The following is a 13,660-nucleotide window of genomic DNA, read 5'->3' on the forward strand; positions in this document are numbered from 1 at the left end:
CCTGGCGCTTCTTCTCGCGGGCCGCCGAGGACTTGGCGCTGCAGAGGATCCGCAAGGTGCTGTGCGTGGCGGAGAAGAACGATGCTGCCCGAGGGATCGCTGACCTGCTCTCCAACAGCAGGATGCGGCGGGTAGGAACACCCCACATGGTGCTGCTCCCTGGTACACGGACAGGAGTGGCTTAGCTGGCTGGGGAGGGTCCATGGCATGTGCGGCAGCCCCAGCACTCTTGGCAGAGCTTGGCATGGACACTTCACGTCAGCACGTGCCACACTTGGCACTGTTTGTGTCTCTGAACACACGAGGGTACAAGAATGGCTTTGTTCTGTGGACGAACACCGCTTGCCCAAATGTATTTGGGAGTCTCAGATCCTTGTGGTTTAAGTCCAGTGGGAGCTCCCTCTGCCCAGGCTGCCTTCCCCAGGCACTGAGCTCCATGGTGAGGGCCCTCTGGGTCGTTCCTGGGTTAGCAGCGTATTTCAGAGGCTTCAGAAACTGACACCACCCATTGGCATGCATTTTCCTATCCAAAAGCACCACTTCTGCAGCATCAGCGTCAGGGTTTACTGGAGTTCACCAAATAAAGCAAAAACAGGCTATGGTTTGGAGAAGAGGAATTGAAAGATCTCTCCTCCCTGCTGCTCTGGGTTGTGACCGTTAACAGTTTGCATAATCACCTGCTGTTTCCAAACTTAGGAACTAGAAGGTGCTTCTAGACCAGAATCAGAGAATCGTTGAGGTTGGAAAAGACCCCTGAGATCATCAAGACCAACCTGTGACCAATCCCCACCTTGTCACCCAGCCCAGAGAACTGAGTGCCATTTCCAGTCACTCCCTGAATACCTCCAGAGGTGGTGCCTCCAAATTTCCCTGGGCAGTTCCAATGCTTGATAACCCTTTCCATGAAGAAATTCTTCCTGATGTCCAACCTAAACCTTCCCTGGCACAGCCTGAGGCTCCTTCCTCTCATCTTGTCACTTGTTACCTGGGAAAAAAGGCTGACCCCCACATGGCTCCAACCTCCTTTATTTGAATAAAAGGTGTTATTGAGAACCTGGGCGCTGACAGTCCCAATGAAGAAATCATCCTGCTTCTGTAAAAACAGCAAATACAGAATCTAGAAACTTCCATGAGTCCCATTTAGGTGGGAGGTAACCCTGGGGACACTACTTGTCACTTGGAACAGGACAGGTGTTTGTCAGGAGTTCCTGAACACTGGCCAGCCCCATTAAACAAATCAGTTCTTCATTATCCATGGGGAGATAACCGTGGAATCACCCTCAGGAATGGTTTAAAATCCTCTTACTTTGGAAATCACCGTTTCAGTGTCTCCATAAATGGTACAGGAGATTTCCATCCCCTTGCTGCAATTCCTGTTAGCTCCAGTACCTGGTTTTCCTTTGCCCTGTGCCTCCATCCCAGTGTGGATAAAGCGAGATGGGATGGATTTGTTTCTTGTTAAAAAATTAATTAAAAAAAAATTAAGAGTTTGTTTTCTGTTAAAAGCCAGAAACTCAGGAATTCTCTTCCTTCCAGAGAGAAGGGTTTTCCAAGTTCAACAAGATCTATGAATACGACTACCAGATGTTTGGCCAGGTAAGAGTTTTCTCTCAATCTGCTGCTGGATTAATGAAGTACAAATACTAATTAATAAAAGCCATTTGTCAGGAGTTACAAAACACAGCTCCAGCCATGGGGATGTTCTGCCCAGAGATGAGGAAAAGTCAGATGTTGTTTTCTTGGCTCAGCCACCTGTTTTGTTGCTCTAAATCTTTCAGCTTTCTGGTTTTATGTCAGTCAAAACCACATTGCTGTTTAGAATTGGGAGCTTCCTACAAAAACTGAGGATAAGGCCATGGATAGAGCTTGTTATGATGTATTAGTTATGGCTGCCCCATCCCTGGAAGTGTCCCAGGCCAGGTTGGATGGGGCTTGGAGCAACCTGGGATAGTGGAAGGTGTCCCTGCCCATGGCAGGAGGTGGCAGTGAATGGGCTTTAAGGTTCCTCCCAACCCAAACCATTCCATGATTAACAGGAGAAAGGTGTCACTAATAATGTAAATTGAGAACCCAAGGGAGATTTGGGGGCTGTGGGTAGTTTTTGGTGAGTGATGGGCACTAATTTCCTTGCTCTGTCTCTTGCAGAACGTTACCATGGTGATGACATCCGTGTCAGGACATTTACTGGCTCATGATTTTATCATGCCATTTCGCAAATGGTTGGTACCTCATGCCCCTGGCAGGAAGGGCTTTGTCATCTCTTGCCCTTCACAAGAAGGGCCTGTCACCTCCTGCTCTCATCCTCAACACTGCAAGCACCTCCTTCACACAGCCTTGGGACACGGCAACCTCAAAGACAAGGGGGCAGGGAGGGACTCTAACTCAGAGCAGGGTGATAAGTTCCAAATTTTATACGAAACAGCCAAAATATTGTTTCAAATTCCTGTCTTCAGAGTGCTAAAAAATCCTAAAGATGTAATACTGGTTAAAATACATCAAGGCAGGGAATTTAACTGATTCCAAAATGGGATGGTTATGTGTTCTTTGTTCAGCTAGGAGCTGTTCTGGGAAGCAAGGTTCTTTCTCTGCCTTACCTCCTTTTGTTCTCTGGGCTTCAAATACGAGAAGCTGCTTGTTGCCTTCCAGATTTGCTGTTATCTCTGGCTGATTTTTCATTCTGTTGCTTTTAAATGTTACTCAGCATTTCATGTGAGCTCTGCATTGTCTGAGACTAGGCCTGTAATAAAATACATTAATTCCAGTACTTGGAGAGCACCAGTTAGTGTCTCACAAATGTGTGTTTTAGTTTATGTGATGCACACATGTTTGTCCTCTGTTTTCCAGGCATAGCTGCAACCCTTTAGCTCTTTTTGATGCTGAAATTGAGAAGTATTGCCCTGAAAATTACCTGGATATCAAGGTACATCATGGTTAAGACTTTCCTTGAAACTGAGCTCAGGGGTTGGTTAAACAAATATTGTCCCAGACAGAAGGATGATCTTATCTTTGTCCTTAACATTCAAATTTCTGCAGTTTAGCAGATTCCTCCTACATTTCCTAGGACTATATATGCTGTTCATTTGTGACATTGAAACTCTTCTTCTCATGTACAAGTAGTGCTAAAGCTAAAAATAGAAATGTTTTTTTCCAACAAGGTGGAATCGGTGATTGTGTCTCAGTTTTATAGAAAAAGACATTTTTAGAAAACAGATTGTGGTACATCTCACTCCAAGCCAAGCTTTTAACAGAATTAGATGTAAATAAATGACTCAAATCTTTTGAAAGCTGCCTGATCTCCTGAGACACACAATAACAAGATGTTATTGCAACAACCCATCTCCATGGATACACGTTGCGTTTCGTGTTCAGTGAGTCATTCTGAAATTAAATGACAAAGCAAGCAGCCTGGAATGTTCTCCTTGTGTTGTTTTTCTCCTCTCAGAGAACCCTTGAACGAGAAATCCAGCAGTGCCAAGCCCTGGTGATCTGGACTGACTGTGATCGAGAAGGAGAGAACATCGGCTTTGAGATCATCCATGTGTGTAGAGCTGGTGTGTAGAGCATCTTCATCAGTCTGAGTTTTAATGTTCTGATGGTTCAACAACTCCTTTAGCAGAGGAAAATTCTCAATTTTATTGTGTCCAGGTTAAATGCTGGCTAATTCTGATCAATATGTGGCTCTAATAGATCAGAAATGCATCCAGCTGTTGGAAAGCTGTAGAATCAGTTGACAGCACACTCTCTCAACAATAGCTGTTTATTAATTGCTCCTTTCCGTTGGTGTTTGAGTCACTCTGATTTCTCTTCTGTGTGTATCTGGCAGTAAAGCCAAACCTCCAGGTTTTCCGAGCCCGCTTCTCCGAGATCACACTTCATGCTGTCAGATCAGCCTGCGAGAACCTCACCCAGCCCGACCAAAAAACGAGCGATGCCGTCGACGTCAGGCAGGAGCTGGACCTCAGGATAGGTACGTGAACATCTGTTACTGCAACCTCAACACAAGGCAGAAATGCTCTCTGTAGTGTCATAAACCTGATTTTTAGATCAGATACAACTAAATGACATTTTGTGTTTTACGGGAAATGTGCTCTTTGAATCAGAGAATCATCAACACCAAGACTGAGTCCAACCTGTGACAGTCCCCTCCTTGTAAACCAGACCAGAGCACTGAGTGCCACAGCCAGTTGTTTTGTGAACATCCCTAGGGATGGTGACTCCACCACCTCCCTGGGCAGTCCATTCCAATGTTTAACAGCCCTTTCTGTGAAGAAATTCTTCCTGAAATGAGGAAATCTCTCCTTTAAGCAAATATTAAGTTTATAGTTCGTGCAATACTGACAAGCTTCTTCAACTGAGTATTAAACAGAGTAAAATTAATGCTCAGATTATTAAAAGGATCTGAAGTGCTGTGATTATCATTCAACGTTGTACTATTCAGTTCTGGTGCCCATTCTGTTTCCTCAGGTGCTGCCTTCACCAGATTCCAGACTCTGAGGCTGCGGAAGATCTTCCCTGATATTTTAGCAGATCAGCTCATCAGCTACGGCAGCTGCCAGTTCCCAACACTGGGATTTGTAGTTGAACGCTTCAAAGCCATCCAGGCCTTTGTTCCTGAAGCCTTCTTCAAAATTAAGGGTATGTTTGGGGAAACACAGCCCTGGGCTCCATCTTGGAGGGTTTGATGTGGATAGAAAGGAAAAACATTGGAGCAACAAACACCAAATGCGGCAGAGGTGGTTTCCTCTTCCTCTGCCGTGACCACTGAGCAGAGCTGGAAGGTTTCCAAGTGCCTTTGTGGTATTTCCATTTTGTGGCTCCTCTATCAGCCAGCTCTGTTGTCCATCACAGTGACCCACAACCATGAAGATGGCAGCGTGGTCTTCAACTGGAAGAGGAACCGGCTCTTCAATCACACAGCGTGCCTGGTCCTTTACCAGATGTGTATGGAGGTAGGAAAGCTTGTAAATAGTTGCATAATCCAGATTCAGCCAAACATTCCCTGTATCTGTCTTGTTCAAGACTTTTAAAGAACAGTTTGTGTAAACTCCTAAAGGAGATGTGGGTTTTGTTTACTGTGTTTAGGATCCAGTAGCGACTGTTGTTGATGTTGTGAGCAAGCCAAAGAGCAAATGGAGGCCCCTGCCCCTGGACACTGTGGTATGTTTGAACTCTGGGAAGAATTTCTCTGAAAAGAACTTTGAACAGATGTTTTACTCACTGCTCTGAATTATCCACTAATACTTTTGGGTTTTCTGGCTCTTCCCAATGCAGGAACTGGAAAAATTGGCTTCCCGCAAACTGAAAATAAATGCAAAGGAAACGATGACATTAGCAGAAAAACTCTATACTAAAGGGTAAGAAAGCAAGACTTGGCTTGGTAAACTTAATTCTTTTAAAAGTAAATGGCCTTTTGTCCAAAATGGGAAGCGTCTTGGAGCAATTCTCAAAGTGCTCTCCTGTCTTTCTTCCTAAGGTTCATTAGTTACCCCCGAACCGAGACCAATATTTTCCCCAAGGAGCTGAACCTCTCTGCTTTGGTAGAACAGCAAACACAGGACCCAAACTGGGGAGAGTTTGCACAGAGGATTTTGGATCAGGGTGGGCCAACCCCTCGGAGTGGAACCAAATCCGATCAGGCTCACCCTCCCATTCACCCCACAAAATACACCAGCAACCTGCAGGTGGGTATAACCAGAGGGAGCTGGATGGATTGTGTTGCTTGATAAATAAAGATAAAAGTCTTAACATGGTCATTAGCAGAAAATCCTCACCTGAGTTCCCACTGATTTTGTGATGTCTTGTTAACCTGGGAGGACACTGACCCTTCCCACTGTTCGATCTCAGGGCAATGAGCAGAGACTCTACGAATTCATCGTGCGCCACTTCTTGGCTTGCTGCTCTCAAGATGCCAAAGGACAGGAAACAACCGTGGAGATCGACATTGCCAACGAGCAATTCATTGCTCAAGGACTCATGATCCTGGCCCGAAATTACCTGGAAGTATATCCTTACGACAAGTGGAGTGATAAGGTAATCCCCTTGAGTGACATAAGTGGGAGAGGCTGAAGTAGCACTTCACTGCCAACTTCAGACTTCTCTGAAAAACATCTTTTGACCATTTCTGGCCGCTTCACTCAGAGCCTTTGTCCTGAGTGAATGGACCAGAAAGCATTTTCAAAGAGATTCTCCTTCCCTTCAGGTTATCCCGCTGTATCAGAAGGGGTCTCGCTTTCAGCCCACCACGGTGGAGATGGTGGATGGGGAAACCAGTCCTCCCTTGCTCCTCACAGAAGCAGATCTCATTGCTCTCATGGAAAAACACGGCATTGGTCAGTGTGGGCAGCGTGGCCTCTCGCTCTTGGCAGAGGGAGTTCTCCCCAGGGAATTCTCCAAATGTTGCTGTAGATAAGAAATCACTTAAATGTGCATAATAAAGGGATATAAAGGGCAAAGTCCAAACATCCTCAGGAGCCTGCAGAGCACCTCCAGTACCCAGGGAGATGGGCAGTTTCATGTCCAGGGTGTGCCACCAGCAGCTTGCTGGCCTCAGTGCCAGTGGGGCACCAGGGCAGTGCTGCTCCTCACCATAAGTTGTGTCCTTGTCCCTGGGCACAGGGGAAATCACTCCTTGGCCCTTGATTTGACTGATATCTCTCTGCTTCCAGGGACTGATGCCACCCATGCCGAGCACATCGAGACGATCAAGACGCGGATGTACGTGGGGCTTACAGCAGATCAGCGCTTCCTGCCCGGCCACCTGGGCATGGGGCTGGTGGAAGGTGAGGGAAGAGCCCTTACAAAGATGGCAGGGTCCTTCACCTGCTCCTTCCTTTCGCTTACCATTCCATATATTCCTCAGGCTATGATTCCATGGGCTACGAGATGTCCAAGCCTGACCTTCGAGCTGAGCTGGAGGCTGATCTAAAACTGATCTGTGAGGGGAAGAAAGACAAATCTGTAGTGTTGCACCAGCAGGTCCAAAAGTACAAGCAAGTCTTCATTGAAGCTGTGGCCAGAGCCAACAAGTGAGTCCTGCCTTTGCCCTCCCTCTTCCTTTTGCTTTGCTCTGCTGGGAGCTGCTGGCTGCTCATCTGAAGCTCAGCCTGGAGTGAGGGACCTTGTCACACTGTTTCCCTGGAATGAGGGATCCTGTCACACTGTTTCCCTGGAGCTCTGCCCCCTGTGTATAGGCACTTGCATGGGAAAGGATGACTCGCAGCCTGGCACGCTGTCAGGAGTTCCTGACAGCTAAGGGTTTAAACCAGGATGAGCAGTTAAGATTAAATTTGGGGATGGCAGCATGCACTGACCTCTCATGTTGTACCCACACCTTTCCTGTTCCAGAAATGTGGCGCTGAGTCAGTGTACTCGTGGAGAAGCTCAGAGGGGCTGTGTGGGGGGCAGCAGGCTCTGAGTCACTGCAGCACCTGATTGCTCCTTGCAGGGACACACAGGATGCTCTGCTCATTTCTTCACAGGTTGGACCAGGCCCTGGCTCAGTATTTTGGAGAAGCTGCAGAAATTCCAGAGCAGGATGAGGTATACCCAGAAACGCCTGTTTCTGTTCGGAAGTGTCCCCAGTGCAACAGTGACATGGTCCTGAAGACCAGGAAGAATGGCGGGTTGGTGACCTTCCCTCTTGTAGCCTCCTGTGTTGGTTTGTGTTTCTCCAGGCATTCATTTACCTCCTTTGGTAAAAGCTTGGAAACCTTGGGCTGCAGCTTGCTGACTCCACCAGCTACATGAGCTGTGTGGACTCAGCTGAACCTCTTGTCAAGTGGGTATTTGCCCTTAAAAATTGCAGTTTTGACAATTTCTGACGGCTAAGAAGACACAGGAATGGATCCCTGACTGTCTTGACTTTGCCTTTTCCTCATCCAGTGCCTTTGTCCCACGGCAGGTTCTACCTCAGCTGCATGGGCTATCCAGCCTGTAAAACTGCAGTCTGGTTCCCTGACTTCGTGCTGGATGTGACCAGGGATGAGAGCATCTGTGATGTGTGTAAACCCCATCCAGTTCACAGGTGGGTCATGCCAGTTATCCCCTGTTGGACACTGGGGCAGAGACTTCCATGGGCTAGGCTGGACAACCATTTTCCATTCCAGTCTCGGAAAGCTGGAGTAGCACTTGGCTTGGGGATGGAAAGAAGAGGGGTTGGGGAAACTAGTCTCCATATAGCAGAATCAAAACAATAAATAAAAATTCAAGTTTAAATTGAGGTCTGTTGATGAGAAACTGGGAGACTTTGACTCTTCCCTTCCTTGCAGACTGAAATTTAAATTCAAGAAAGGCAGCGTTCCCCCTGTGATGCCTCTGGAGTTCGTTGGCTGCATTGGAGGCTGTGATGAGATGCTGAGAGAGCTCTTGGACCTTAAGTACTTGCACAGATCATCCCAACCTGCATTGTCCACCACCCAGCCCGGGCATCACCTGCAGGCCAACCACTCCCTGAACAGAGCCAGCAGTGAGAGCAGGCAAGCCAGGGGGACCTCAAACCCAGCACGGGGACACCTGCTCTCCATCAGCTCCTCCAGGACGCCCAGGGCTGCTCCTCCAGTCGCTCCAGACGATGGGAATGCTGTGGTGTGCAACTGCGGGAGCGAGGCGCTGCTGCTGACTGTGCGCAAGGACGGCCCCAACCGCGGCCGCCAGTTCTACAAGTGCAGCTCCAGCACCTGCAACTTCTTCCTCTGGGCTGACGAGCAGCCACAGGATGGAGGCACCGCAGCTCCCCGCAGCTCCACGCAGCTCCAGCCCACCGCTGGAAGAGCTGCAGCGGGATTCCAGCGCCCAGGAGGAGGGAGAGAGCCCTTGGGAAGCAGCAGCCGGGATGCTGGAGGTGGCGCAGTGTGCAATTGTGACCAGCCTGCCGTGACACGCACCGTGCAGAAGGACGGGCCCAACAAGGGGCGGCAGTTCCACACCTGCCCCAAGCCCCGCGAGCAGCAGTGCGGCTTCTTCCAGTGGGCAGATGAGAACGTGGCACCAGGTATGGCCGGGCTGGGGGGAGGCACAAGGGCTGGAGGCTCTTCTTAAGCTGAACAAAACAAGGAGCTGCTGGAGAGGGTCCAGTGGAGGCCACAAAGATGATGCAGGGTCTGGAGCATCTCTCTGATGAGGAAAGACTGAGGGAGCTGGGCCTGTTTAGTCTAGAGAAGAAAAGACTGAGAGGGGATCTCTAATGCATATAAATATCTCAAAGGTGGGTGCTGAGAGGATGGTGCCAGACTTTTTTTTGTGGTGCTCAGCAACAGGATGAGGAGCAATGGCCAGGAACTAAAACACTACAAGCTTGACATCAACATGAGGAAGAACTTCTTTACATTAAAGTTGGCAGAGCTCTGGAACAGCTGCCCAGGGAGGTGATGGAGTCTCCCTCTCTGAACACATTCAAACCCACCTGGACACGTTCCTGTGTCACCTGCTCCAGGTGACCTTGCCTTGGCAGGGGGGTTGAACTGGCTGATCTCCAGAGGTCCATACATTTAACAGATGTCAGGTTTGTCTTCAAAACATCTGTCAGCAGCTTTACAGCGCTTCAGATGTTGCTCTTAACAACAAAGTCTAGCTTACCTTTCCAAGTGCTGGCAGCATACATCCCCACAGCACACATCCAAGCAGGATGCGTGGCTTCTATGTGCAGTAAACTTCATCCTCTGTCTGTCCATGACTTGTTGGATAAAGCCCAGCCCTCTTTCCAACAGTCTGTTTGGGAATTTGTCTTCCCAAATTACAGTGCTCAGCTTTATGAGAGCTGTTACTGACTTGGTCCAGAGTTGGAGCCATGGCACCACTTCTGGACATCTCTAACCCCATTCTGGCATGCCAGAAATCCAGTTTCCACAGGGAAACTGTGCTGCTCCCTCTGCCCTAGTTTAGGGGTGCAGGGAAAGGGCAAGTCATGCTGGAGCTTTGATCAGAGATGAAACTGAGTGTGGAAACTTGCTGAAAACAAAAATAATGACAAAATAAGGATGCAAAAGAGAGAGAGCTGACAAAAAAGAGACATAACCAGGTACAGAGGGAGATATGTGGTCTTGTGAGAGATCCTCCTCCTCCTCAGACATTTGGGCCTAAAGGGGTAAAATCAAGTTTTCAAAACTACTTAAACCCCAAGTTCTTCTCTGCCATGTTTTGTTTCTGCTTCAGCTGCAGACCAGGGTATGCCAGCAGGCAGATCAGCTTTCCCTGTGCTGTTCCCGTATGTCTCTAATGCTGCAAGACAAATGGGTAACATTTCACTGTTCAGACAAGTCTGAAGCAACTGTAGGTTCAGGAATAATCTGAGAATCCTTCGTCTGCTATTTTGAATTTACCTTGTGTTTGTCACCTATTTATGTTTTCAAAGATCTGTAAATTCAAGTTGTTTATCTCTAGGCCCTTCTGGAGATGACTCTTTGAACCACTTCGGCAGCAATGGATACTCCAGAGGGTTGGGAAGCAAGGCCAAGAGACCAGGCAGTCTCTCCTCAGGATCTGCTGCCAAGAAACCACGGACCTGCAGCGTTTGCCACCAGCCTGGGCACACAAGGAAAACCTGCCCTCAGAACCACTGAGCTGGGATGGAGCTATGAGAGCCTGGAAGGACTGGGGTTGTGAACTGTTGCAGGAGCAACCTCTGCCACAAGGAACTGGACTCTGGAAACAAGTCCCTTGAGTGCTTTTTGGAAGGGCTGATTGCAGGCTGCTCCTGCCAAGGGATGCCATTTGTTACAGCAAGGGTTCAACCAGCTTGGGAAAGTGGTTCCACTACCAGCTTTTGTTTCCAGCTGCTCTTCTGCTGAGCAGATTGGGATAGTCTGAACATGTCAAGGAAGCACTTGGAAGCTGAGTCTATGGACAAAACTGTGCTGGATTGTCCCCCTGCACCATCCTGGTGGTTGTTCCTGCCCTTTCCATACAGGGAAGAGCTGGATCAGGGCCACCAGGACAGACACCAGGGCTGCTGAGCTCTGCTCAGTCCCTGGCTTTCCACAGTGTGGAATTTAAGTTCCCTTCTAAGTTGATGTTACCTGAGCAACATTCCTCCTTTTTTGTCACCCTTACCTGCGTTGTCCCTGCTAGTGAAGGAGGGTCAGGTGCAGAGGAGCTGGATCTGGTGCTTGCCCTGGGAGGAGCTCAGCTGCAGTGCTCAGGAAAAACCTTCATTTTAGATGGTCGCTGAATTTGAAGGCAAGTTCTTCCTCAAACTTTGAGACATGCCTTTGTAATGCTGCTAGCTGATGAAAGTTATTTTTGTCAAACTACTAAGTTTCTTATTAAAATATTATTTAAATTTTAAATTTGATGCAGTGACACCTTAATTCTGCCTAATTATTTCTTCCTACATAAAACAGTGAAGCTTTTACTGTAAAAGCATCCAGCCAAATCTTGCTCTTTCCAATCACTGAAACAATACAGGAGCTTTCTTGGCAGAAATTCTCCACAGTAATTTAGAAGTGAGCTACAAAGAGATGGGAAAAGTGTTTTTTATCTCACCAGCTGCATCTGCTGACCCGGGACAGACAGAGCTGGCTGAGCTGAAGGGAGGCTCTGTTTTCCTGTTCTGAGTTCAGACTGAAGTTCCCTGGGAAGCCAGCCTGCCTCTCCCCTCGCTGTTGGGGCTTCCTCTGTTCATGAAATGAGGGAGATCCACAGGATTCCTATGTGCTCTGCTGCCAGGACCTCCAGTGCTGCTCAGGATCCTGCTCCTGGGCACGGAGCAGTTCCTGGGGTCAGCACTGAGGGGACGGGTAGGAGGCTGGAGCACTTGGAGGGCAGCTGGAAGCAGAGCCACAGCAGCACAGGTCTGAAAGAGAGCATGAAACTCTGCAGCAGTCCATTGCTATCGGGCCTAAATCCATGCAGAAAGTCAGGAGAATTTGGGTCGCATTTCTCTGCACCCCTCACTCCCACCATTAACAGCCGTGGCCTAAGAATACACACCCTGGGCTAAAATAACAGGATTACAGGGTTTTGGAACGCAGTTGCTGAGCCACAGCAGGGCAGCAGCCTGGCCAGCCACCCTGGAATGGCAACAGCAGTGGGAAGCAGCTGTGCAGGACACAGGGAGCAGGTGGCATCAGCCAGGACCAGCTTTAGGAGTCTAACCCTGGTCAATGCTCAGCTGAGCCCTGTAAGTGGTACAAGCTCAGTGTCCAGACAGCTCTGTCCACACGGCAGTCAGGCACTCTGTGGGTCCAGGGCTTTGGAAGAGGAGGAGGAAGACTTTGCAGGATGGGATCTTACCAACACCAAGCTCTCCGTGCAGCAGGAGCACGCCTTGGGTGGCTCCCAAGAAGGCCACCACAGCTGGGGGGTCACTTCAGCCCTTACCAGGGGAAAGGAGACAAAACAGAGCTGACACCAGAGAACCAGTGTGCACAGGGAAGGTTTATTCTCATCACTAACACCTGGGAAGTGGTTTGGAAGAACAAAGTAATTGTCAGACTGGGAGGAAAAGCAGGTTTTTTTCCTCCCATAAACAAGATAGCTGTAAAGAAACCTAAACCACAACAGCTGCTCACAGTGGAGTCCACAGGATTCCTCCAGCTCCACCCATGTGCAAAAACAGCTCTTCCCATTAAATATAAGAATAAATTCCTTTGCTCTGGGACTAGAGCCAGACCAAACCCTACTAGCAGCCACTCAAAGGAAAAGAAAAAAACCAACAAAATACCCAAACAAAATATATCTTCTTAATAAAAAGCATAAACCACTTCAGTTCCTGCAAGCACTCTGCTCACAACATCATTCCTGCCCTGCATCCCCACCCCATACCGGGGGGCTCCAGGGAAAAAGGACATCAAGACAGCAGCAATACATGTGTGAAAAGGTGACCAGACAGACTGGGAGGGGACACAGTACCTGCAGACAGACACTGGCAGCCACCCACCCACCAGGGAGAGGACACAGCCCTGCTGCAGCCTCCAGCTGAAACCAGGAGCTTCCCCAGGGCCAGCAGCTCTTTTTCAGGACGTCTTCCAGCAAAACACTGCATGGGACAAGGGCCCCTTCCTCGGGGCAGAGCCAACACTGTCAGAACAAAGAGGTAGGGCTGAGCTCGCCCCTTCTGGCAGCTGGAAGGGTTTCCAAGGAATAAACCCCCAGCCCCATTTGCTATGGCTGTACCATCAAGCACCCAGACAACAACCCAGATCATCCACGGGGCTTATTTTGGATTGGCAAAATCCCTACAGGTGGGTGAGGCTCCCCCTCTGCCCCAAGTGCTGGCACAGTGAGACCACGTGCAGTGCTGGTGACAGGACCCACCCAGGACGCTGCACCCGAGGGGTCTGCAGGACACAGCAGCAGGAAGGGGCTGCTCTGCTCCAGCTGGTCTCAGAGCATGAGGGGAGCCTGACAGCTGGGACAGGCAGAGGACACTGGGAACCAAACATGCTTCACTTGGCTCCCAGCAGACAGAATTCACCTGTGAGTGTGGGCTGCCCTCACCCCAGGTTTGGCAGAGCCTCCCAGCCAAAGGCTCCTTCTGCCAGCCCCCACCTCTGCTCAGGCACGTCTTATTCACACAGGAAACTTTTTTTTTTCTCATAAAGTGCAAGAACTTTGCCTCTTACTGACTAGTCACCTAGAAGCATCACAGCCCTCACAGCAGGGAGCAGCAGGCAGGGGAGCAGCAGCCCACGTTGAGGAGCTCCCGACACACAGGTCACTTCAG

General features: G+C 49.1%; 1 protein-coding gene across 1 annotated transcript in view; it reads left to right on the forward strand.

The window, feature by feature from the left end:
- The first annotated feature begins 6,485 nt into the window (after positions 1 to 6,485).
- FLII (FLII, actin remodeling protein) overlaps positions 6,486 to 13,660 on the forward strand; it is a 20,246-nt gene continuing 13,071 nt past the window's right edge. The window contains exon 1 of the mRNA XM_017734058.1: positions 6,486 to 6,547. Within this exon, the coding sequence (XP_017589547.1) occupies positions 6,501 to 6,547 (47 nt within the window). The 5' untranslated portion in view covers positions 6,486 to 6,500. The remainder of the gene's footprint in view (positions 6,548 to 13,660) is intronic.

Source organism: Corvus brachyrhynchos, unplaced genomic scaffold, assembly GCF_000691975.1.
Source record: "Corvus brachyrhynchos isolate BGI_N302 unplaced genomic scaffold, ASM69197v1 scaffold5, whole genome shotgun sequence".
Lineage (NCBI taxonomy): Eukaryota > Metazoa > Chordata > Aves > Passeriformes > Corvidae > Corvus > Corvus brachyrhynchos.